We start from the raw sequence: 12,303 nt of genomic DNA, 5'->3' as shown, positions 1-12,303 counted from the left end.
GCACCCATGTGTGCACAGGCGGGGTCTGGAGTCGTGCGGGTGTCCGCAAATGACACCCTCGAGGGTATCCAGGCAGCGGCGCCCCGCGGAGCGCATTTTCCACGGGTAGGGCACAGCGCGGCCACCGCCACTCGGGTCCTGCGTCTCCTCACTCCTCTCAGCGCCAGGCCGGCGCGGCCAGTCTTCGGCAGTCCGCCAGCGTGGGAAGGCCCGCTGCCCCAGCAGGCCGCGATCGCCGATCCCGCCTCCTGGGCCCGGTCTTCACGCCCCTCAGCACCAGGGCGCTCCCAGCAGCGGCGGCTCTTCTCAGGGCGCCTCCCGGCGTCTCCAACCCTGCAGTCTCAGCGCGTCCGCTGCCTTCTCGACCACAGCCTTGCCGCGGCGCCGCAAATGGGGGGAAGGTCCGCTCGCTCCCAACGGCCGCCGCCGCACCGCGGCTGTCTCCAGTCAGCGCACCGCGGGAGAGCCTCGCGGCCCTCGCGGCCCACCGCCACTCGCCGGCCTCCAACACGGGTGTCCCCGATGCGCCGCAGCCCGTCGCTCGGTACCACAGCTCTCTGGGTCTCCGCATTCACCTCCTCCGTCGCACAGCACCCCGCTGCCGGTTTCAGTAGCGAGGACGGCACCGCACGATCGCCGACTACAGGATAAGTCGGGGATAAGGTAGCGGAGCTCTATAGAGTCGCGTCCGCCATTGTGGCTCGCTAGCCACGCCCCACCTACACTTTCATTTTGTTCTTATAAGCTTCAGAAATACTCCACATTAAAATTAGACTGGATTTTCCCTCCATGAATTATTTATTCAGGTGCACGTGTGTCAATAAGCAAAGACATTATGTTAGATTACTGCAAGTGTCTGACTGATGTTGTACGCTCCATCTCTCTTCAGGGGAATTTGACAACACAATCAGCAATAAAAGAATTGCGCTATAGCCTCCAGCCTGGGAACTGGGTAGTGGTGAAGTAGCACATTTGCAAGTTTTGCCTTTTGCCTTTAGCTAAGGTGGAAAGACCCATATCAGGATATCAGGTCATACTTGTGACGAGCACTGCTGTGAATTGTGGACGCTTCCCACAGTGGATCCACGCATCTCACGTGATGAGAGTAAAGACTGCAGATGAAGAAGTGGAGACAACAACTGATTCACAGTGTCAAGCTCGAGTTCATAGTACTCAAGAAGTACAAGGTCAGCAAGAACAAAAATGACAATAGGCTCAAACTCTAGTTTGTGATCGTGGAAAGAAAAATCTGAAAATCCAAATAACAAGCACCCCTGATGGAAATCAGTTTACAGTGGGTCAAACTGTTTCAAATGAAAATGAAACCCAGGTGGAAAGTGGAAATAAAGATAAAGCAGTAGTCATAAGTGAATCTGAGAGTGTATATGTGAATGTACATCAAGGAGGAAAGTGGCCTCAAACTGTGAGAGGAAACAAGAGAGTGTAAAGGAAAGCACAGAAACCACTAACAATCACAGCAATGAGAGAAAGACTTCAGTGATAGTGACGATAAAGAGGCTATGGTGAAACGATCGACAAAAGGGCCAAATAAAAAGTATGCAGCCTCTGAATGGTGTTACTTGGCTCATACTGCTGATACTGATTAAGATATGGAAGTCATTAAACTAACAAATTGCCAATTTATTTTTGAAGAACTACCTTAAATTTGTAATAAATAAGAAGACATGAGCAATTTGATGGATTGTGGAACATGAACTTTTGTTTTTGAGATTTGCACAGTGGTTCATAGTTAGAAACTGTTTTGATTGTACCCTAGGTATCCAGTTGAACATAGTTGGGTTTCCTTGACCTCTAGGGACTAATTCTATGATATGCATATTCAAAGAAATTGAGGCTTGTTTTTTGATCTCTACCTTACATTTAGTAGCTAGACTTTTTTGATTTTGTTTAGAATGTTTAGAGACACATGGCAATCAGTAAGCAATGATGCAGCAATATAGTTTTAATGTTAATACTAATGATTATACTAATTAGCTTACTGCTGTGTTTGATTTCAGCAGTTGTATATGCCTCACCTAAATCTAATGGCTAGCCATTGCACATAATAGTAAAATAGTTGTGAAATTAATACATAGGGGTAGGTCTATGGGTATGTATAAAGAAAATGTGTTCTTGTTATATGAATGCTCTGAAATAATGAAGATCCATAATTGTTATATATGTACTTTTTTGCCTATCTCTATCTCAGAGGGGGTTTCCATATCTGCAACTTCCTTTAACTTATTCCTCATCATGTAATGTTTTTTATCAACATTAGTCATGGTGGAGAATTTCAAGGATCTTACCTCATAGACAACAATCCTTCTAGACAACAATCCTTCTCTGTAACAGCTTCCTGAAACTGAATATTATCAACAGATTATTTCTAAACATTTGAGACTAAGAATGCAAATTAATTTGAAATTTAACATGAATAAAAATGTTTGCGTGTAGATTCAGTGATGAGGAACATGAGTTTATTAAGAATATAAAGAAAGAAGAGTGAACAATATTAGAAAGTGGGAAGAAGTGAGAGAGATAAAATTGCAAGAAGAATCTGAAGAAACATTTTCAAATTCAAGAATGCATCCTAGGTTGAGAGAGAAGAATAGTAATGTGTATGGGGCATGCAGAATCTCAGAGTACTGAGCCAAAAGAAATGATTGGAAGAAGTGATTGTGAACAGAGTTATGTGGTTGATAAGTTTTTGATTGGTGAAGAACCAATTCTTAGAATAATGTATTGTTTATCAGAGAGCTGCTTCTTTTAACCACATACGTAATTGGATGGGAAGCAGTTATCTAGCTTTAGTCTTTCCTCATGTTTATCACATGAATTAATTGAGTGAAAGTGTTGATAATAGGTTAAAGAGAGTGAAACGTGGTTTTGGAGAAGTTATGATGGATGTGTTTAGTGCTTTTAATGATGTAAAACTTAAACAGCTATCTTCTGTAGTGGATCAATTAGCTTCTAACTGTGTTGGAGCATTTATTCCTATTAATGAAGGGTAATAGTGGTGTGTGATAGTAATGCAAAATTGCCTTGCATTAAATACTTTACTTGCAAAAGAGGACAGAGTTTGTTTTGTGTTGATGCTCCAACAGTGTTACACGTTCATATCTGACAATAGTAAGCTGATTAATGATTATATTGGTAACATCACAAACATTTTGCACAAGGCAAAGGTTTTTGAAGAGTGTGGGCTATGGGAGTCAGTTGGTACACTGTTCAACGGGATTAAAAAGGCTTTTCCAAAGGCTGGTGAGTAATTTGAAAATATATGTGGGAGCATGTTTCAGAAAATCATAACCCCACTAATCAGTTTTCATTTATAGAATTAGTCCTGTTCTTTTGCTTGAATTCTTAGAAGGAATTTGTTTTAAAATGGGTTTGTGAAAGCATGTCGTTCTTGGTGAGCCTTGAAGGAAGCAGTAATACAAAAAAATAATTGCTCATGGCCTTTCCTGTTCGCAATTCCGTAGGTCAATTCATTTTAGGAGTCTGTTATTGTTTTGTGTAACTAGGTTTTTACTGTCACTTCTGATGTTATTAGGTTTAAAGGGTACTAATTGAATCCTAATTTAGAGGATGGTATTAGGATGATCATGTATTAGTTTTGTATTGTGATTTCCTGAACCTGTGTAACAATTTTCTCATTGCATGCTGAGGTGAGCCAGAATCAATCTCTGTCTCACACTTGTGACTTAGATTAATGTGTCATGCTTAGTGCTGCATTTCACTGAGCTAGATGCTAATTCCCTATTCGTGATTTAGTAAGCATTTTAATTGATTCAAGACTAATCATATGTTGCATTCTGACATTGATTTTTACAATTTAAAAAACCTTCAGGGTTTACATTTTTTTATTTGTCTCTAGAAAGCTTATTTAATTGATGATGTTACTTGATTTGCTGCCTAAGTCTTACCTTACAGAGGCACATTTCCTCATACATTCTTGAGGACAACACTTCCCCGATCCTGCATAGTCTCATTATCTTAGATTGTCAAAAATAAAATAAAGGTTAAATAATTTATCCATACAATTAGTAATTAAAACAGATATGTTGTAGACTCAATGAACACATTATCACTCTCTCCCAAGCATCCATAATCAATAATTGATCACAGAAGAGGATTTGCCAGGCCTCCTTGATGGAAGGACATTTATTGTTGCTTATTACATATGTTGGATTATTCGACAAGGTGTCATTAAAATTATTTATTGACAAATGCACGTTATTGCTTTTTTATTGTACTATATCTATTTAAAGCATTACACTTCTTAACAAGGTCCTATATTGTGGCACCATGTACCCACACTTTTCCCTATCCCTATTTTCCATCTCCTTTTTTCATATACATAATGTTCTGGTTCTTATTGATATGGTTTGTCTTATGTTATTATTGCTGTATACTACTTATATTGACTGTTCAAATGGACAACTTGTATTATTTACTAACTGGAGGCAAAATCTTTAAACACAAAAAACAGACAATACTTGGAAAATAAAGGTTATCAGTATTTATAATACATTTGTAATTCAGAAACATGTTTTAAATACTTGTTAAGGATAGTGTAAGTAGGTATGTTGTGTGCTACTGTCACAAACACATTTCTGTACCTTACAGAATAAAGTAGGAATATGGTGGTTACTTGTTTGCATCATACATTAACCACACACCACTAAGTGTATAACATGTGTTCTTTTCTCAGTCTTTGTTTTATCATAACAACGAGGCACTTACATATTAAAACGTAAACAATGGTGTATATATAAAAACTAATGCAAACCACTTTAAAACATTTGTAGAAGTAGTAAGAGAAATACAGTATTTGTGATTTTTCTCATTTCACATTACACGCTTCTTCAAAACAAGAATAAGCAATGAGTGGACACAGGTTTACAGCTGCAAATCTAAGATATACAACGAAACATAACATGTTTCTGGGATTATCGTTACAGATAAGACATGTGAGCACTTTAAGTCTGAATCAAATGGAGAATCTACTTGGGATAACCAAGGAACCAAACTATCTACATTAAACAGTAGTGGAATCTGATTTAATACAAACACATAGCTCTTCTTCTGCCTTAATAGTAAACATTGTGTTCCTATTGTATCATGCTTTTAATAAAAACATGTTCTCTCCAGTAACAAATAACTAGGCATGAGCATATGTGCCTTCAAATGCACAAGTTAGTGAGTGGCTTCCATGGGCAATGTTTGTTCCATTACATTAGGCCACATCATATACCTACAACACTTTCTGTACAATTGGTCAGGTTAGGGCTAAACTAGGTGTGAAAACTAATAAAAAGAAAAAAGAAGCAGGGTTGTAATAATGGTCAGTAACTGAGCACTGCAAAAAGATATTAAGAAAAGATTTTGGAGACTTAAACAGTTTATAACCTGTAGAAATGGATGCAAAATTCTAGCATAGACAATGTTAAAAACATTTAACATTATTATAAAAGATCATCTGATAATTCATTCACAAAAATAATTTTTCCCCCGCAAGAACTAAGAGGGTCGTCACGATGCCGGTCGGACCGCTGTGGTTTTCTCAGAATTGGTAAGTCTGACCGCCAGATAAAGATGCATGCATCGTGTACTCCCACCGACTGCTGACAGACTGCCAACTCCGACAGCCTTTCTCCGACTGCTTAAATGGCAATCAGAGAAAAAAATAGCAGCCATAAGGCAGTGCAGGGATCTGACTGCCATCTGGATTACAATGTAGGTTTCTGACGACCAGACCATGGTGAACCAACAGATTGCCTCGAGTCGTCTGAAATAGGGTGCATACTCATACAATTCTGCTTCTCCCTAGTAGTCTTCACCATGGATCCCTTTCTCCAGGGACCTCCAACACATGACTAGCTGTACCCCGATGACTATGAACCTGTGGAGCCGGAATCCACGTAAGTCCTTCAGCGGTATGTATCCCCATTGACTGGACTGTGCACATTCCGCCATATTCCAGCAATGGGGTACATGCAACACAAGGCATCTCTACACATGTCATGCATGAGTGTACAAGTTACATGTTTTTGCCGATTTTGTATGTGTTTGCAGCAACATATTCAGGGATATGTGCACCGCCGTATATGAGACCACTGCGGTAGCAGCAGTTGCATCGCAATCCATTAGAGGGATCTTTCCCGGCATCAGCGGTTGGAATTGGATCGCGGCATCGTAATGACCCCCTAAGTTGCGGGACTTGTCTGCAACTTTTATTTGTAATCTTTGTTTCACCTATAAAGTTGATATAAGCCAAATTTGCTAATTTTGCACTTCAGTATTCTGGTTACTGCATTTCCTTCACAAACGTAATCTTCAGAGCTCTTTCATATTCGGAGAATGCACTCTAATCAATAAAGGTTATCTAGACCAGTGCTGCGGCCAGGCTAACTGAACAATTAACAACTGAAAGGATGGTGAAAGTAAACCTGGTGAAATGTAGCAAATTACTTATCTGGCATATTTAAATAGGGGTGCATTTGTGTAGCACACCATGCACCCAACCACGTCTAACTCCTTAAAACATAATAAACTTATTGTATGACCTGGAAGACTAATGACTACAGCGACACACTCAGTGCAGAGAAACCATTTCTGAAATCTCTATCTGACTGATGCAAATAGTGTAAGGAAAACAACGAAACGTGTATCATCTACTAGATCACCATGTTCACATTTTAATCTAATGCTAGGCTATTTTGCAAGATACACTTTCTTTAGATTCAGAAATCTCAATAGATTCAAAACACAAATGGAATGGAAGTCTGATCAGTCTGGACCGCATTGTAGTGTGTTTTATGTACAGATGTTTTGCCACACCAAAACTGTGCTTATCTTATCAAGTGAACACAACAAATGCAGTTGCCTGGTGTATGCATATTTGTTAAGATACAGATGATGCCAGTGACCATTTAAGTCTGCTTTCAGATGTATTAACACAAGGAACATCAATAATGCGACTAGTTGTATGCATTTATAGAGGTGGAGGAAGTAGCAAACCTGCTGATTAACTGAACCACGAAATACCCAATAACCCTAGCCTTGTGGCTGACATGAAAATTAGCTACAAGCTCAAGCTGTTCCTGATTTCATGTAAGACAGACCTAGTACTTGGGAGAATTGTCTAACCAGGTAGAGTTGGAACTTGGGCACCAAGTTGCGTCCAAACTTTGTTTCCTCTTTATTTTTTAAAAGGCTTGAGAGCCACTTTGAGAGTCACTGGGCAACACACAGACGATGTTCCCACGGCCGAACTGGCTACCGGGCGTTTTTTGCTGGGGTGGCAGGGTGGGGTCCAGGTTCACTGCTGAGGGGGTGATTTTGTTGCTGGAGAGCTGCCGGCGCTTCTAAATGAACAATACAAACAAATAGCTTTAACGCGCACTTTTATAAACATTTGTTTTGCATTGTTTATTAAGGGAAGCCCGGTAACCAGTCCAGCCCTGGATGTTCCAATAGCGTTTGGGACCCAGTGTATAGTTTAGGCTTTAATTGTACTTGCCACTGCATATTACAACTTCACTGGTATTGTTTTTTAAGTTGTCTAAACCAACCAAACCATAGTTTCTGTTCTGCTCTGGCAGTCTGATCAGGCATAAAAGGCAATGATATCCTAGACAGTTGCCACTTAAAAGACCTAAATCACCCTCCTGTTGCTGTGATGAGGAGAAAATGTTCACAATTCATATTTTGTTCACAGAATACATTTGAACTTTTCTATACTATTACAGATACGAATGAATAACAAATGTAATAAAAGCAGATACCACCACAATGGCCTCCGTGATGAAGCAAGAAGGGGCTTGAATATGATCTTCAAGGAGAAACAGAACGTATCTCAGAGAAAACGCCCTTTAATCACAACATTGTGTAAAATACGTGAGAAAATGTAAAATATAAAATGGCCTCACGGATTTCCCTGTGACGTGTGGAATTATTTCTTTACAGTAAAAAGCCTGCTAACCTACATCAAGCCAATTTTAGCATAAAATTTACAGAGGGAATATGACAAACTTTTGGGTCTGTGGTGTTTACTACCTAGTATTCTAGGTGTGCAACGTACAATGTATTCATATTACAAAAATAGTTTGTAATATGTTCTAAAACTCAAATAATAAAATAGACATTTTGCTTTAATTAACTAAAAAATATATAAAATATAACTACATGATCCTAGCTGAAAGGGGATGGTGTTTCTTGCGTCACCAGAACTCCCCAGTAGTTGCCCCAGCAAGAAAGGACAAGCAATTGCTTGTGGCCTTTGTTTCATGCACACCTCAAAAAAACATTTGTTCCGAGCTACAATTGCATAGGACAGTACACAAGGAAACGGTAGTATTGATAACTGGGCCTTCCCTATAAAACCAGTGGGCACGAATGTGATAGAATGTCGTTGTGCTTCCAAACAGCGTTGTCCAAATCCACTGGACTGGTGTTAATTGTCACGTCCATACAGCCGTTGTAAAAGGCATTCACCGGGGTGGCTGAAACTGCAATGTCTGAAAAAAATACCAGGTTTCACAATGAGTAGTGAGCATTTAATTTAATTTTCCATTCTCTACACACAGCTCTGTAAACACACAAAATTCAGCCACAAGTGTGTCATATTAAGAGCAGCTTTGCATGGTCCATGTGCAGCACTGTTGTAATAATATAAAATATGAGGTAAACCCTTAAAATTAACTGAGGGAGATCAGATCTCATAGTGAAATAACTGTGTGGATGTTTTCATTTTGTGGACATCACAGTAGTACTTAATATGTAAAAAAACAAAGTAAGAACCAGGGCCCTCGTCAGGAGGCCACTGCAGCTTGCACCTCCCATTGCCCCTGCTGCCAATGATAGTACCAATACAACTACTAACCATCACACTCCCACAGGGGTAAAAAGTCTGACTATTCCAGGCCACCCAAAGCTATAAGAATGGATTGGACTGCAGTTATTTTTCATTTTAAGGTATATTAAATTATGAAATAAACTCTTATTGTTCTCATTTCAAAATTAGACAAACATCGCCACCATGCAGTGGACTGTCATAAGTGCTGGTGTTGACAATTAACTGCTGGGGCTGAGCTCCGGAAACCACAGGTTCAAATTAAGCACTGGGTCACAGACTAAAAATGTGTTTATTAGTAAAACCTCTAACAGTGTTCAGAGAAAGCCCTATGGCAAACCATAGGTTTAAAGTTTTACAATAAACCTATAAATTCGTAGGAGTACTTTTTCCAGAGTTCTCATGTTTAACAGGCCAAGTCCTGCTTTTTGAGAGAAACAGGAGAACAAGTCTTAGAATACAAAGCAACAATCTTGACTGGATGAGCTCATCATGCATGGAGCTGGGGAACTTTAAAGCCCTGTTCTGAGTGCATTTGGACTGGGTGTATGTAGTATCCTCAGGTCATGTTATTATGTTCCCTTCATTCTGTACCTAGCTGCTCAGCCAGTGTCAGTGTTCCGCGTAGAATGTTAGTGTGGGTGGAATGCTTGGATACTGTGTGGGACTGAGGCAGTTGGGAAGATGGGCTGAGCACTTGAGGTTGGGTTCAGTGCATGTTGGAGTATGTTTGGATGGGTGGACCTGGAGTTGTATATACTCAGCATTAGGTGTATTTGGTGTGTGTTAAGGTAATTGGGTGCACTTAGGGTTAGGTGCACTTTTATTACGTGCTCCTGTGGTTAGGTCACTGCGGAATTTGTGACACCTATGGGTGGATTCACATGGAGTGGGTGCATCTGAGGTAGGATATGTCTGTGTATGCATTTACATAGCGCTGAGCTAGTTGGGGCCAACAGAGCACGGAGCATTATTTGTTTCTGGGTTGTCACATGATAAATGTTTGTGTAAAGTGGGGTTTACACTATTTTGAATTTTACTTATACATCACATGTCAGGTGTTTACTATTTCATTTTATTTCACATATTTTACACTTTTTAGGCCCTGGAATTGTGTTAACAAGGTGGTTCAGTGTGCTTCCTGGTCGAATCTCAAGATAGGTGTATGCTTGTGCAGACAAGTGTGTGGCCATAATTGTTTGGATGGTGTAGATAGGAGTGAGGGTTTATGAACAAATGTGTAGGTATATACATTTGTGTCTATAGGTGCTTAGAAGGGAGTATGGCTATGTGGATGGCTTATTGTAGGAATGACTGGTTTTTTAGGTGGCTTGGTAGTGTTCCAGAGAGTACACCCAAGATTGTGAAAAGTGGAGCTTTATGAATGAAAAGGCTATATAATGGGACATTGATGAATCAATATATGATAATATCCTACAGCTACCGTATCTGACTTATGAATAGCTAAATATTGTAATGCTCGAGAAATGAAGCCAATAAACCTTGTATTAAAAAGTAGGAGGGACTGATTCAATGTAGGGATATTGTTTTTTCCACCTGTATCGGTTGCTCTATCGGTGTGTAAATAGTTTGGAACATTATAGCAGTGTGCGGAGATGTATGTATGTACATGAATGGGTCTATTGGTGTGTAAGTAAGTAAACAGATGGAAGGATAAATTAGTAGAGAAGGGGCTGGTGAGTGTGGATGGGAGGCAGGGTGCTTAGGGTGTATTAGTAAGTGTTCTTGACTGTAGATGAGAGAATGGGATATAGTAATGGGTGTATGGGTCACTGCTGGTTTTTGTAAAAGGGTTTGTTGTGTGTGGAAGTAATTTTGGAGGTGAGGACTGATACATAAACATACAACTGTATGGGTAAGAGTATACCTATGCATATGTCTTGGTGTGTGCTCTTTCATTAGGGGTGTTTGTATGCAGATGTGTGGATAGGTGTACCTGTGTAGTGATGTTTACTGTATTGTATCACAGCATTTATATAGCCTGAATACACATTCACAGTAATTTGCTAATTGGAATGCCCTTCGAATCGATGGTTTAAAGGGTTTGAATTTGTAGTGTGGCCTTTGTAGGAAGGATTGGGTGTAGTGCATGTGGTTCGAAGACTTCCTCCAAACCGGTAGTTGAAAACATGTTCTTATTCTTAAGCATGAGTTGGTGCAACAATGTGAGACACAAGGTGTTGCTGTACTACCAGGTACATACAATTCTGTGGTCTATCACAGGAAGATCATGGGATGGGATTTTATGAAAGAATGGACGATCAGCAGTAGAGTGAATCTAGAATTGAGTGGCTCAGTTTGGACAAAGGTATGGGGGTTATGTTGAAGGGTGGATCAGTGTTGTGAATGGCTCTATGCGCAATGCGAATACACTTGAAGCTAAAATGTTGACCTACAGGAAGCCAGAGTAAGGATTAAAGGCTGGTGAGAACTATTTCCTTGCATATTGTATATATATTCTGGGCTGTGACATGGTAATCACTCACACAATGTGTGGTCTAGTCACCTGACACAAATTTCGTTTAGGACATGACCCCTCTCGGCAAACATGGCACCCAGCAGATTGCGGTCAGCATCTTGTGGTGATCTGGCTTTTGTGAAATAGCTGCGGGGGCAACAAACTGGCCCACCATAAAGAGAACCCGAGGGATGATAGATGTTAGCATCCTCCTGACACCTGCAGGCTTAAACAGAATTGGACTACAGCATATGGGTCAGCTACTCTGCCTTGACCTTTCTGAACTAAGACCAGCTTTGTGCTTGGTGCACTTGCCCAGCCTACTTAGAGGAGAAACAGCAGCTGGCTCTTGGGGAGCCTGGAGATGCAGTTGGAGTCTGTAAGGCAAGGCAAGCATCCCATCAATTTAGATAGCGGTACTATCTCCAAAGTTTCTGAAGACTTGTACACCTTAGTATGCCAAAATTGAAACCAGGTATTATTCTAGTGGGCTCCCTGCAAAAGATTCTGAATTCCCACACTAAATTAAAGGCCAGGGGTGTAGCAACCAAAAAAGTACTCTTTTCTTCTTAACTAATCTGAAGTTGAAGATGGCTCAATCAGATGGGAACATATGTAATCTCTTCCATGTATTCTAGTATTGAATAATTTGAGCCCTCCCTGACTAGCCAGGACTCAATACCAGTAACCACAGAGAGTACCGGAGACAGCTGGAGAAATTAGCTGTTGCATGGTACGCAAACATTTCAGTGGCTTCTCCCTAAGAAACAAATTTGAGATGGTAACCCCACAATAGAATAGCTGGGGAACAAGGAAGGGAGCACAGAAGGAGTAGATATGAAGGGGACTCAAGATAACGGTCATAGTATGGATCCCAAGGATTCACCAGACATGACAGCACTCATCCATAATGAAACCGGTATGGGGAATAGCTGTCAAAGGGAGAAGGATACTATTTCCCTGATGG

The 12,303-nt window shown here is 40.5% G+C and overlaps 1 protein-coding gene across 1 annotated transcript in view; it reads right to left on the bottom strand.

The window, feature by feature from the left end:
• Positions 1-4,131: 4,131 nt before the first annotated feature.
• PROS1 (protein S) overlaps positions 4,132-12,303 on the bottom strand; it is a 308,818-nt gene continuing 300,646 nt past the window's right edge. Inside the window, exon 15 of the mRNA XM_085622337.1 lies at positions 4,132-8,522. Within this exon, the coding sequence (XP_085478463.1) occupies positions 8,380-8,522 (143 nt within the window). The 3' untranslated portion in view covers positions 4,132-8,379. The remainder of the gene's footprint in view (positions 8,523-12,303) is intronic.

This window comes from Triturus cristatus, chromosome 8 (assembly GCF_964204655.1).
Source record: "Triturus cristatus chromosome 8, aTriCri1.1, whole genome shotgun sequence".
Classification (NCBI taxonomy): domain Eukaryota; kingdom Metazoa; phylum Chordata; class Amphibia; order Caudata; family Salamandridae; genus Triturus; species Triturus cristatus.
Note: the sequence above shows the minus strand (reverse complement) of the source record. Positions and strands in the feature narration are given on the sequence as shown.